The sequence below is a fragment of the Bos javanicus genome, chromosome 18 (genome assembly GCF_032452875.1).
Source record: "Bos javanicus breed banteng chromosome 18, ARS-OSU_banteng_1.0, whole genome shotgun sequence".
NCBI lineage: Eukaryota > Metazoa > Chordata > Mammalia > Artiodactyla > Bovidae > Bos > Bos javanicus.
The window spans coordinates 49,769,664-49,782,593 of NC_083885.1; the positions used below are offsets into that span (position 1 = coordinate 49,769,664).

Here is a 12,930-nt window from a genome sequence, read left to right on the forward strand (position 1 = left end):
TCTTTAGTTGCAGTGTGTGGCTATAGTTGCTTTTAGGCTTGAGGGATCTTAGTTCCCCGACCAGGGGTCGACTTGGCATTGCCTGCATTGTAAGGTGGATTCTTAACCACTGGAGCACCATGGAAGTCCTGGCACATTCATGAATAGTTGTGGAATGAATGAGTGAATGAGTAACTATGTAGAGCACAATTACCACCCCCACCAAGACCCTAGCCTGGGTCTCATTCCCAAGCATCAACCCTGCATTTCCACTGTCCCCTCCCCCTCCCACAGCAGTTCCCACCCAACAGACCCAAACCTGAACATGACACCTCTCATTCCAACTGCATTTCCATATTTTATTGTACTGAGTCGCTCCCTGATCCTCCAAACGTGAACACCTCAGTGGTGAAAGCTTCCTCTCAGCACCTCCAAACCTAGGCTTGGTTAAGAGTCTAATATTCCTGAGACTATATTCCAGAACAGCATCAGTCACCTTTCTGCACCTCAGACGTGTTTTTAATTGAAAATGTGGAAACCCACTGATTCATAACAACTATTTTCTGAGCAAACCTACTAATGTCTGAGTGCTACAGGCTCAGTAGAACGAGGGGACAACAGTACAAGCTCACAGTTCTGCTGAGATGCAGATGCACTCACAATACCTACGAGGTGTCAGGCACGGTCCTAATGCTTTACGTTTATGTTAACTCACGTCCTCATCACACCACCATGAGGTCGGTACTATAATTATACCCACTGACACTGTGGCACTTCACATGTTAAATAAACCAGACCCCATTTAACAAACTTGCTATCCAAGGCCCATACGATCACAAATTGATGACCTTCGCAGGCCAGTATATGTGATGTGTTGGATTTATGCAACCGTTAAAAATACTGAATTAGTTGCCAACATTTAAAAGCAGAGATATTTATGGAATCGCAGATTTTCAACTTCCCTTATGAACGAAATCTGAAAACCTGGCACCATGAAGGTGACATACTTCATGGCTAGGAAAGGCATTCTCAGTTTCTGACAGTCGCCCTTCTTCCTAGTTTCTCCCCAACCCGGAGACCAAGGTTCATTAGCCTGGGTTGCTATTTTCCTCTCAGGATCTCTAATTTCCGCAAGTATTTGCGTTTGAGATCCGCGTTTTTCCTCAGCGCAGCGGCGCTTGTGGAAGCCCGCCAGTGCCCCCTCGCGGCGTAATCCAGAATTCTCATCTCGTCTCCCAGCAGCCATTAAGGGACTCGGTGAGACCATCCAATCAGGTGAGTGGGAGGCCCGGAAGTGACCAATCAAAAACTAGAGAAGGGCCAGAATTTGACCACTGAGGATAGAGAGCGCTCGGAATAAAAACTTTTTTATTGAAGTGGGAAACCGACGCACAAGAGGAGTCTTTTTTGCTGGGGTCTCCAGGCTCAGGGAGGCCCCGGTGGGGAGTGGCGGAGCAGGCAGGCGGCGGCGAGGCTGATGCCCTGGCGCTGGGGCCGCGCGTACTTGAGGAAGACGGCGGCGCGGCCGGGCGCGGGGCCTCGGAGCGCAGCGCGGACCATGCACGGCTCGAGCGGGCCCAGCTCCGCTCGGCTGCGTCGGAGAGACGGAGAAACTGAGGTGGGGCAAGAATAGCGGGGGACAGAGCACGACCTGTCCTCGGAGCTTGGGGCTCGAGGCTGAGAAGACAAGCTGACTTGCTCAGGGGCTCTCTCGGGGTCGCAAACGCCACCCATCCTCCAGAGCGACTGGAGGGGCGCCGAGGGGCGGACCCTCTGTTCTGCCCTCAGGGCGCGGCTATGGCCGAGCCAGGACCCGCGCGGAGAGGGAAGGAGTGGGGCTGAGGGTGGACAGACAGACATCCAGCTCTACCCCAAGGGCACGGGCTGGAGGAAAAGATGATCACTCTGCCCCGAGGTAGCACAGTTAACAAGATGACGGGGTTCGAGCAGCTAAAGGGTCATCGCATTCGCAGCCAGGAGGAGAGTTGGAGAACTCGAGGCTTGCAGACCCCTCATTCGCAACTCTGGAACGCAGTTAGAGCATCTTCTGGGGCTGAGGAAATCCTATTTTTCACCCTAGGACAAGGTTAAGGGCCCCCAAATATGTACAAACACCCCATTCTCTGAGACACCTCCAGAGAAAAGCAAATGGGACCCCACCCAGACTAGGCAGTCACCCCATTCTCTCTCCCACTCAGGAAACAAGTCTAGCCCCGCCCCCACATAATTGTCTCATATTCTCCGAGACGGTAAAGACGGCGACAAAGAAGGTAGGCCCTGAAGTCACAGAGACCCTCCACAGCGGCCATACCTGTAGAGTGCCGGCTCAGGCCCGGAACCTGCTCCGTCGAGCGCCCGGTGAGCCAGGCTCAGTGCCGCAGCTGCACGGCGACCCGGCTCCCACCCTGCGGCTTCGGCCTCAAGCAGAGAGAGCTCCAAGAAGTAAGTGGCGAGTAGCAACACCTGCAGTTTTCGCGGGGAGCGTGTCAGGGCACGCCCCTACTCGCGAGGCCACACCCCTACCCGCGAGGCCACGCCCGCCCGCACAAGCCATGCCCTACCCGCGAGGCCAGGCCCGCCCGCACAAGCCATGCCCCTACCCACGAGGCCGCGCCGCGCTCCTGCCCCTTGCACCTGGGGGCCGCTCCGGGCCAGAGCAGCAAGCAACCCGAGGCAAAGTAGCGGGCCCGGGTGGTGCAGCCGGAAATCCAAGCGGCTCAAGATGCGGCGCTCCGCGCGCAGAAGCTCGGCCCTCGAGAAGGAGCCAGCGCCCAGGAGACAGAGGGAGGAGGGCTGGGAATTGGGGGAAAAGAGGTGGGGAAATCTTCGACCCTAGCTCGTTACTCCCTGGACTTGAGCGCCTGGGATCGTTTCAGTCCCCGTTCTGGGCCTCAGTTTCCTGGTCTGTAAAATGGGGCCATTGATTTGCTGTCTGGAACTCACGGAAAGCAGAGGTTTCACAGCCAGATAGACTTGGGTTCCTGACCTCAAACCCTACCGTTTACTCACTGTCTGACATGGACATCCACTGAAGCTCTGAGATTCAGTGTCTTCACATAAAACGGAGATATGACTTCCTACTTCACCAGGCCGTTCTGGTAAGGCACTGCGTTCATGCATGTTAACTATACTCAAGAAGGACTATAGCTACTATAACTACTCAAGAGTGAGTCCAAGTCCCAAATGCTTGTCTTCTGGCAAATGTCTTCCTGTCTCTGGGCCTCAGTCTCTTCCTTTGTTAAAAGGACACATTGGTAGCCTCTACCACATAGAGACATGCTGGGATTCCAAGACTAGGTAAAATGCTTGCTTGGCACACACTAGACATTTAATCTGTGAGGCGGGGAGGAAGGGCTCCACCCTCCCAAGCCCCGCCCCGGAAGTACCTCGGGAAGCACGCACTCTTCCACTTTGCACGCCAAGAACAGGCAGGCCATGCCCAGCAGCTGCAGGCGGTGTAGGCGCACTCGGCTCGCGCGCAAGTAGGAATCAAGCAGGTGCACGGCCAGGTAGAGCGTGTCCCCCGCCAGACCCAGGTACTCCTGGGGAGGGGCGCGAGTGAGCACCAAGGTTCTAGACTGCTACGCAGGCCCCTCCCTGCCCCCTCCCGGTTACGTACGTGCACCTGAACCAGCCAGTCCACCACTAGCGCGCGCATCTCCGGGGTCACGGTGCGGGGCAGGGCCCTCCAGGGCAGCGCGCGGCACACCTGCGGTCAGGCAAGGACGGCCTCAGTCTCCACATCTGTGCCTTGGCTTCCCTCCCGGGCTCCAGCCCTGGGTGCCCCAGTCTCCTCGCATCAGTTGGACGTCACGAGTGCCACATACAAACGCCTCCGACATCTCTTCCGAATACGCTCCTCTTGTGTGTCGCCATCTAGAACCCTGGACTTTGTTCTGGACGCCTCACTTTCCAGCTCTCCAGTTTAGCCCCAAGGCCACAGGACTTCATTACTGAGCATCTTCTCCTGGGTTCCCAGACTTCAGTCTTAGTCACCAACCCTCAACCCATCCTCCTCAGAACACCCAGAGGGTCTTTCTAAAGTATGAATCTGACCAAGGAACTACCCAGCCTAAAACCCTTCCGTGGCTTTCAGTACTCTTAAGAGAAAATCCTAATTGCTGTCAGATTCCAGCCCTGCTCCAGCATCACCTATCCCCTCTCTCCCCCCAAAACCCACACTTAAGCTACTTCTTACCTCGTTCCTACCTCAGGTCCTTTGCACTTATGTGCCAGCTGAAATGGTCATTCCCCACTCCTTGCATTTCTGACTTCTCAGTACTTCCAGTCTCAGCTAAAATTTCCCCAACTTTTTCTATACTTTTCCATGTACCCTATCATCTTTATCTTATTGCTTTATTTTCCTCATGGTATTTTCAGATATCTGGTGTTTACTTCAAAGTCTTGCCTTTTTGCCCCACTAGACTGCCAGCAGGGCAGGGATTTCTGTCCAGATCACAGCTGTATCTTGGTTCCTAACAGAGACCCAGGCATGGGAGAGATGCTCACAAGATGTTAAATGAACGCATCCCTTCAGTATTTCTTCTGGCAATGCCTGTCTCAGACAATATCAGTGGACAACCATAGCCTGTGTTTTGGTTTTTGTGGCCCTTCTGAAATTATCGCCTACTTTGCTTGTTTGTCTCTGCTCATTGAGGCAGACTGTCTCGTGGTGTCCATCACGGCATCCCCAGTGCCTAGAACATGCTCAGAAACATTTGCTAATGACTCACTGAATAATTGATAAGTGGGTCAATGTGAGAGACTGCTGCTGCTAAGTCACTTCAGTCGTGTCTGACTCTGTGCGACCCCATAGACAGAAGCCCACCAGGCTCCCCCATCCCTGGGATTCTCCAGGCGAGAACACTGGAGTGGGTTGCCATTTCCTTCTCCAATGCATGAAAGTGAAAAAAGTGAAGTCTCTCAGTCGTGTCCAACTCGTAGCAACCTCATGGACTGCAGCCTACCAGGCTCCTCTGCCCATGGGATTTTCCAGGCAAGAGCACTGGAGTGGGGTGCCATTGCCTTCTGCAATGTGAGAGACTATGCAGTACCAAAGAAGGGGCTGCAAACAGCTGGGGAGGCTGGGAAAGGGCATTCCACACAGGTACAGTGCGAGAGAAAAAGGCCAAGAAGTTGTGGGTGGCAGCAGTTTAAAGGCCGCAAAGTCAGCTGGAAGTGACGTGAGAGGCTGGTGAGGTGGGAGTTAGGGAAGACTTGTTGAGTGGGTGTTGGGTGAGAGAGTCAGCTTTGGCTTCCTCCAACCCGAACGTTGCCTCTGCTGCCCTCCATGGATGTGGGCGGCGTTAGAGTTGCCCAAAGGCCGCTGGTCCACGGGTGCCCCCCCACCCCACGCCAACCCCAACCCCACTCACCATGACTTCGGTGAAGATGTCCCTGGCGTACTCACGTTCTCCCTCCAGCCCCAGCGTACTCAGAGCCTCCTCCAGCCCCGGTGGCGCGCAAGGCCCCGGGAGCCTCTCTGGGAGTCCTGGGGAGACGCTCCTGCCCGCCAGGACGCCATCAGGGATTGAGGTGCTCCGAGGCTCTGGGTCGAGGCAGGCGTTTGGACTCTGCAAAGGAGAGGGGCTGGGGTCAAGAGCATGGAGAGAGGCCCAAGCCGAGAGGCGGGAACCTGGCTCCTGTATCTCACCAGCATCCTTCGGGCTGGCGTCAAGGGTCAAGCCGAGTGCCCGCCTCTTCCTAATGAGCGGAGGACCCTCGACAGGTGCTTTAAATGTGCGTGGGCGCATGCGTGCTGAGCACGCTTCACCTGGGCAGGTGCAGAGGCAAAGACGAAATGCTACACAGGCTGTCTCTGCCCCATCCAGACTCTCTAGGTCAGGCAGATGGCTCAAACTCTCTTTCCGCTACTTAACTATGATCAGAAGCAGGCCCTGTGAGCCTCACTCTCCTCAGCGATAAAGCAGGGATTTCAAAACTTACCCGACACAGTGGTCCTGAGGAATTTGTAAGATTGTTAAATGTCCAGCACAGGGATCAAAACCTTAAAAGCTCAAGGCAAGGGAGCTATAAAATCATGTAACAAATATTGATAGAAGGCCTCTGTCCTCTGTGGTGGGTATTCAGGGATGAGCCCATGGTCGCTGCCTTTACCAAACCCACAGCTTCCAGGGGAGCTGATCCTCACGACTCACCGGCGATCCAGCTGGGTTAGTGCAGTGGCCTCTTCACTAGTCTTCCTGTAGCCGCCCTCCACAATCACCACCCATTGTGCAGCCCGAAACGACGCTGTGACCCCTAATACACCAATTCATGCTCTGCCTCTGTTCAAAACATTGTGGGCTCCCATAGCCCTCAAGTTGAAAGTCCAAGAGGCCCTATTATCTTCCCACCCCCAAACATACCTTTGAGCCCATCTCCTATGCCCCTCACTCACTCCTCTCCCATCACACTGGCTTCGTGGCTCAGCCTCACCCACACCAGGCACAATTCTACGTCAGGGCCTTTGCACTGGCTGTTCCCTCTGTCTGGAACCTCCTCCCTCAGAGATCCTTCACTTCCTGCAAAGTGTTTCCTCAGATACTTCCTTCTCCATGAAAAAATGACATCCTGAGCATTTCCTGTTCCCATTCTATGCACATACTCTTGCCTTAGCACTTCTCCCTCCTGACTAGACTGTGAACCCCATGAGGGCAGGGCTTATCTAGTTTTTGTTTTCCTTGCTGTATTCTCAGTGCCTCGAGGAGGCTTGCCAGTGTCAGTACGTAAATATTTGTTGAATGAATGAGTGAACAGGCAGGAAGGGCCTCTCTGAGGTTATGTTGAAACTGAAACCTCTAAGAGGAGCCAGAACTGCAGATGGAGAGAGTGTTCCAGGTGTGTGTGTGGCGGGGTCGGGGTGGGGGGGGGGGTTGGCGGGAAGCATGAGCAAAGACCCTGAGGCAGGAGAGCTTGCTATTTTCAGGCACTGAGAGGTCAGTGAGGTGAGAAAAGTAAACAGAGTGTGAGATGCTGGACCAGTGGCTTCCTGTCATACTTAAAACTCAAAGACCTTACCTTGGGCCCAAGATCCTTTTGGCCCATTGTTACCTGTTTAACCTCATTTTCCTCTACTCTTCCTATGCCTTCACTCCTTGAGACACTGTCTTTATGTTCCCCAAACACATCAGACACCTGCCTGCCTCAGGACCTTTGCACTTGCCATTCCTTTGCCTGAACCGGGTGAGAACCTGGATATGTATATGCTCAGAGGACCTCTACGCTGTGGGAGGCAGACCTCAGGGGTAGTGCAGGTTTGGCTCCAGACCGCCTCAGGAGAACAAATTATTACAATAAAGTGAGTCACACAAATTTTGGTTTCCCAGTGTATCTAAAAGTTGTGTACACTATTGTAGTCTGTTGTGAGCAACAATATTATGTCTAAAAAAAAAATGTGCGTACCTTAACTTTAAAATACTTTATTGAAAAAAAAAATGCTAACCATCATCTGAAAACAGGGTTGCCACAAACCTTCAATTTGTTTAAAAAAAAATGCAGTCTCTGCAAAGCACAATGAAGTGAAGCACAATAAAATGACATATGCTGTAACAAAATTATTACAAGGGGAAGGTAGTAACTTTAGAGGGAGTCTGTCAGAGGCGAAATCTGACAGACCCCTTAACTGAAGAATCAGTCATCACCAGAAACAGAACAGACTGCCCATGTACCTCTTGATAGGATATACCAAGAAGGGCACCTCATTTCAAGGAAGTTCTTTCAAAAATAGCTTACATATAACCACAAAGAAACATCAGGCAAAAAACCCTGATCAAGAAGCATTCTGCAAAATAACCAGGCTTCCCAGGTGGCTCAGTGGGTAAAGGATTTGCCTATAATGCAGGAGACAGGTTCCATCTCTGGGTGGGGAAGACCCCTGGAGGAGGGGCATGGCAACCCACTCCAGTATTCTTGCCTGGGGAATCCCACGGACAGAGGAGTCTGGCGGGCCACAGTCCACGGGGCCGCAGAGTCAGCCACGACTGAGCGACTGAGCACAGGCATGCGGCAAAATAACCATCCTGTAAGTGTCAGACCAGACAATGGAAATGCAACGTGTTAAGTCTGGATTGAGTCACTGGCCGGGACTTACCCTTTTTTTTATTCAGGGACCCTAATGTGATCATTAATGAAAAGCTGATTAAGGTCCAAGAGAAAAGCATCTCAATGTTAACTTCTGAACTTTGGACTGTGGTTAAGAGAATGTTCTGGTATGGGGACAGACATGTAAATTTTTTAAAAATAAAATTTTGGAGATTCATGGAAAGTTGTAAAGAGGACAGAGTTCCCATATACCCCATACCCACTTCCCCCTATGAAGAGTGTGGTCTGTTTATCACAATTTAATAAGCCCATATGGATACAGTATTATCAAACCCATGCACTCTTCAGAGTTCCTGAATTTTTACCTAGTGTCCTCACTGTCCTAGGACCCCATTGGCTTCTTTTGGTTGACAGCTTCTTAGGCTTTCTTTTTTGGAACCTTGACGAAAAGTTCTAAGAACCCATAGTCAGGTCTTTTGCAGAACATCTCTCAATTGGAATTCTTCTGGTGGCTATTTTCTATTAGATCGAGAGTATGTGTTTTAGGAAGGAAGAGCCCAGGGGTAAAATAACATTCTAATCGCCTATCTAAGGCACACACAGCCCACATGATCCACCACTGTGTTGACCTTGATCACCTGGCTGACATAGCTTCACTTTCTCCACTGAAAAGTTGCCTTCCCTCACTTTTCACGCTGTACTTTGGAGTGTCTTTGCAGCCCACATCAGAGGAATGAGGGTGGGAGTCATGTTTCCCCTCCTTGAAGGCAGAATGTTTACAGAAATTATCTGTAAGTCTGTGCAGGTATGTCTCTTCCCACCATTTCCATCTGCACAGACTCATTTATTTTACCCCTTGGGTGTAACCCAGTATTATGCTATTTATTATTGCTCAAATTGCTTGCAGCTGTGGCCACTGGGGGCTCTTCCCCCTTGGCTCCCGTGCCCCTTCACATGCCCCATCAGTGAGGTTTTGGTTTCAGCATGTCCTTACGTTCCAGCACAAGATGCTCTGAATTCATCTTGAACATCTCCTGCTCCAGTCCTAGAATCCCTGTGGTACTAATTTTGAAAGTTTCAGCAGTTTTCAAAGGACCCGCAGTTACTTCAAAATTAAAGTTTAAAATACTTGAATCGCTACGCTTTGGGGAAAAGCTATCTGACATGTATTAAAATACAGCAACTCCAGAATGTAGGCCTCAAAAATTTAAAAAGCACAAGCGCAGTAAGATGGGTTGTTACACTGAGGTTTATTACATTACTGCTGACGGCAGCAAACTGGAGACCAGATAAGTGTCTGTCATCGGGGGCAGCTGAGCCAGCCGAGGAACCTGCACCTGGAGAAAAGAGCTTGTGAAGCGGCTGGAGGCGTGACAGCAGTGTCCATAAGGAGTCCCTCAGATGCAAAACAGGAGCCGAGAAAGGATCTCGTTTCTACCAGTGACCCAGCGTGGCCTGCTGGTGCTGGTACACTGGCAGGAGGCGGCTGAGACGCGGCAGGATGGAACCCAGCAGCTTGACATCCCAGGCACAGGGGTGACGTGAGGACCAGAATGACTGCTCAAGTGCTCAAGGCCAGGCGTGGTTCTGACTTTCCTCCTCCTTTCACAAGACTTGTGAGACGGTCTATACGCACATGACAAAAGATCAACCTATTCAAAAGTTAATTTTCACAACTGATGAAATTTTATTAAAACCCGTCCCTCTAAAACGCTTTGGGAAAAGTTTTGCCAGTGAAATAAGCACCACCATTACGTCTAAGGGGATTCGTTCAACGGAGGGCGGCAGCTGAGCGGCCTCTGGGAGCCCATCCGTGGACACGAGACAAGTGCTAACCGGCTGAGGTAGACAAAGGTCTGAGTGACAGTGTGGTGTGACAAGACACGGCACTGGTCATCTCCAGCGGTTGCACCAGAAGGCTGTATTAAAAAAAAAAAAAAAAATCCTTTTTATCAGAGTGTAGTTGCCATTAAAACGCTTCTCTTTATAAGCCTCTCTGCTGTTTCTCATATGGACACACTTTTATAGCTCAATAATAACATTCATATAAAATTAGAATCTCTGAGTTTTTGTTGTAGGATCTGATTTTTTTCTCTACCCTCATTTATGACCTAAAAGACTCCAGGTGTGTGAAGGCCAACACCGTCTGGCAAAATCTGACAAATTCACCTGTGCCAGGGCTCAGCAGGGGCAGCCCTGGCCTGGGGGCTGCGAGGAATGATTCAAGCACGGGAGCTCCAGGGTTAAAAGGCCAGGCATCAGAGCCCTGAGGGTTATGAACCCATCTGAGGTGCCCCCGGCTGACAGCCACCACACATCCCACTGATCCTCTAACAGCTTTGTATTGGAAAAGTGACTTCCCTGGTGGCTCAGATGGTAAAGGTCTGCCTACAATGCGGGAGACGTGGGTTCGATTCCTGGGTCAGTAAGATCCCCTAGAGAAGAAAATAGCAACCCACTCCAGCACTGCTGCCTTGAAAATCCCACGGGTGGAGAACCTGGTGGGCTACAGTCCATGGGGCCGCAAGGAGTCGGACACGACTGAGCAACTTCACTTTTATTGGAATTGGGGGCCATAAATGAGAAGGTGTGTGCAGGCAGTACCCCCCTCTAGGAAATGAGTCCATTCCCTCCCACACTGGCTCCCAGGGCCCAGCCCTTCCACCCCTCTCTCCATCCCTCCTCTTTTTGCCTAAGCAGTTCCTGGGGGACCGGAATGGTCTCTGTCCACTGTACCCCCAGTCCAGGCATCTTCCAGACTCTTCACCAGCTCCCCCCTGAAGTAACCTCCACCTCCCAACCTGCGCTTGAGCACCCCAGGTGCCTCCTCCACCCGCTTCCCCACCTCGTGGCACCTCTGGTCCCCGTGACCAGAGCAATGGGAGCAGGAGGCAGCCGGTGCCAGGGACTGGACTCAGGAAGCAAGGAAAGGCCGGGGTGGTAGGCCCCAGTCTGAAATGAGTGTCTTTATTGCTTGTACCGTACAAATACGAGGAGATGGGGACAGGCCAGTGGGGAGAAGGAAGAATTGTTGGATTAACGACATACACACACAGGAAAAAAGAACCCCACCCACCCAAACCCACCCCCGCCCCACCCCAGGTCTCTCTGTGAACTACCTACAGGAGGTGGGGTGGGGAGAGCAAAACCACAAAAACTAAAGTCCAAACACCCACAGATGCTGGGAGGCAGGGGGGCAGGGCAACAAGTGGACCCCAGGCGTGGCTCCCCTGCTAGGCCAGCGCCCCTCCCCCTCGGGATGAAGTGCTTGAGCCAGGGGTGGGGCCCAAGCCCACTCAAGCCACACACACATACACACACGCACACGCACGCACACACCCCCACGTGCATCCACACCCCAGATGCACAGGGATGCCCACAGACACACACAGTCTGAGGCACACACAGGAGTGCCCACAGCACTGACACGTTCACCTTAAGGCTGCAGAACATGGGGCCCAGAGAAGGGGAGAGAGTGAGGGGGCCCCTCCCTCGGCACGTACCAGACCCCCACCCCCTCTCAACCCAAGTCCGCGGGCGGGCCCAATACTGTCTCGGTGCGAGATGTGTAACAGCCGAGGCTGGCGCCCCTCCGCCTCAAGCAGAGAGAAGGGGGAGACCCCGGCCCCTGTCCTCGGAAGGGGCTGGGGCCAGGCCCGGGCTCCAGCGGGAGGTAAGGCCGGCCGGAAGGAAGCCCTGGTAAGGCACGGGGCTGGTGGGTGGGGAGGCTAGCCCCCCTCGTGTTCCTCCTGCCTCATCCACAGGGTCAGGAGAGCAGCTGAGGGGGTGGGGAAGACAGGGCCAGGCAGCCGCACCCGCTCTGGGTTCCCAGAGGGAGAGCGGGCCCCGTCCACGTGAGGGCGCCTGGACCCCCATTCTGCACGCAGCTTCCACAGGCCCGTGCTACTCCCCCACCCCCGGTCCCTGGACATTATTGCTTTTTCGCCCCCACGGGAGGAGGGGGCCGGACTGCCCTCCGCCAGGCCACTCGGAGCCTGACGGCGGGGCCAGGAAGGCAGCCTCTGAAAGGAGCAGCTGCGCGGAGGCGGGCTGCCCGCGGCTCCACGCTTCGCCCCTCACGGGGGCTTTATGTCGATTAAAAACCGGAATCTCTCCCACTGCCCAAAGGCCTAGTCCTGGGCAGGCAGAGGAGAGGCTCCCGAGTCCTGGTCTGTAACAAAGGTGAGGGCAGGACGGGATCCTGGAGGCAGGGCTGCAAGGACCGCTGAGGTGAGTTTGGCAGAGGGCTGAGGGAAAAACTGGAAATGGGGGGAGGAGGTGAAGGATGGGGACACAAACCAAAAAGGCAAAATAAAAAGTTGAAAAAAAAAAAGAAAAATCCCCCGGCAGTGATGGCAGCAGCCTGCATGCGTCCCGTGGCGGCGGCAGGCGGCTGCTCACTCTCGGATGCTGGCCGAATAGGAGAACTGGGGGAAGTGCGTCCGCTGGTCCAGCTCCAGTGAGCCCAGGCTGTCATCTGCAGGGGGCGGTGGATGTAGATGGGGGAGAGCTGGCCGAGAGAGGGCCCGGGCCCCCAGCAGGGCTGCAGCCAGGCCACAGCGCAACCCCCAGAGACAGAATGGGGCCGCGGACCGAGGCTTAGTGGCCTCCCTCCCTCTCAGGCACAGCCCCACCGCCGGACCAGGACCCCGGCCTGCTCGCCCAGCCTCCTGAGCATCCCCCTAGCTTCTCTGACTCGGTCACACCAGGGTCTCGCCCAGACCTCTGTGGTCCCATCTCCTGCCCTGGGCACCACTCCCATCCTCAACCACCCTTCCCCCACACGAAACCAAGTGGGGGTACCTTCACAAGCCCTCTCCTCCTCTGCTCAAATCCTTCCCCGGCTCATCCTTACTCCTCCAGGTGGCCCCCAAGATTCCCCTGCTCGCCCTTCCCTGCTCTATTCCG

The 12,930-nt window shown here is 53.7% G+C and overlaps 2 protein-coding genes across 3 annotated transcripts in view; both read right to left on the reverse strand.

Moving 5' to 3' along the window:
• Positions 1–1,404: 1,404 nt before the first annotated feature.
• On the reverse strand, positions 1,405–6,844 carry CCNP (cyclin P). The gene is given in 7 exon segments (XM_061385808.1): positions 1,405–1,570; positions 2,291–2,442; positions 2,614–2,772; positions 3,366–3,521; positions 3,599–3,688; positions 5,355–5,587; positions 5,590–6,844. Coding segments are annotated over 7 exon segments (1,005 nt in total). The 5' UTR covers positions 5,639–6,844.
• A 4,129-nt stretch (positions 6,845–10,973) lies between these two features.
• Positions 10,974–12,930, reverse strand: part of AKT2 (AKT serine/threonine kinase 2) — a 47,345-nt gene continuing 45,388 nt past the window's right edge. For both annotated transcript variants that reach the window (XM_061388301.1, XM_061388302.1), the window contains exon 14: positions 10,974–12,499. In XM_061388301.1, the coding sequence (XP_061244285.1) occupies positions 12,420–12,499 (80 nt within the window). In that variant the 3' untranslated portion in view covers positions 10,974–12,419. The remainder of the gene's footprint in view (positions 12,500–12,930) is intronic.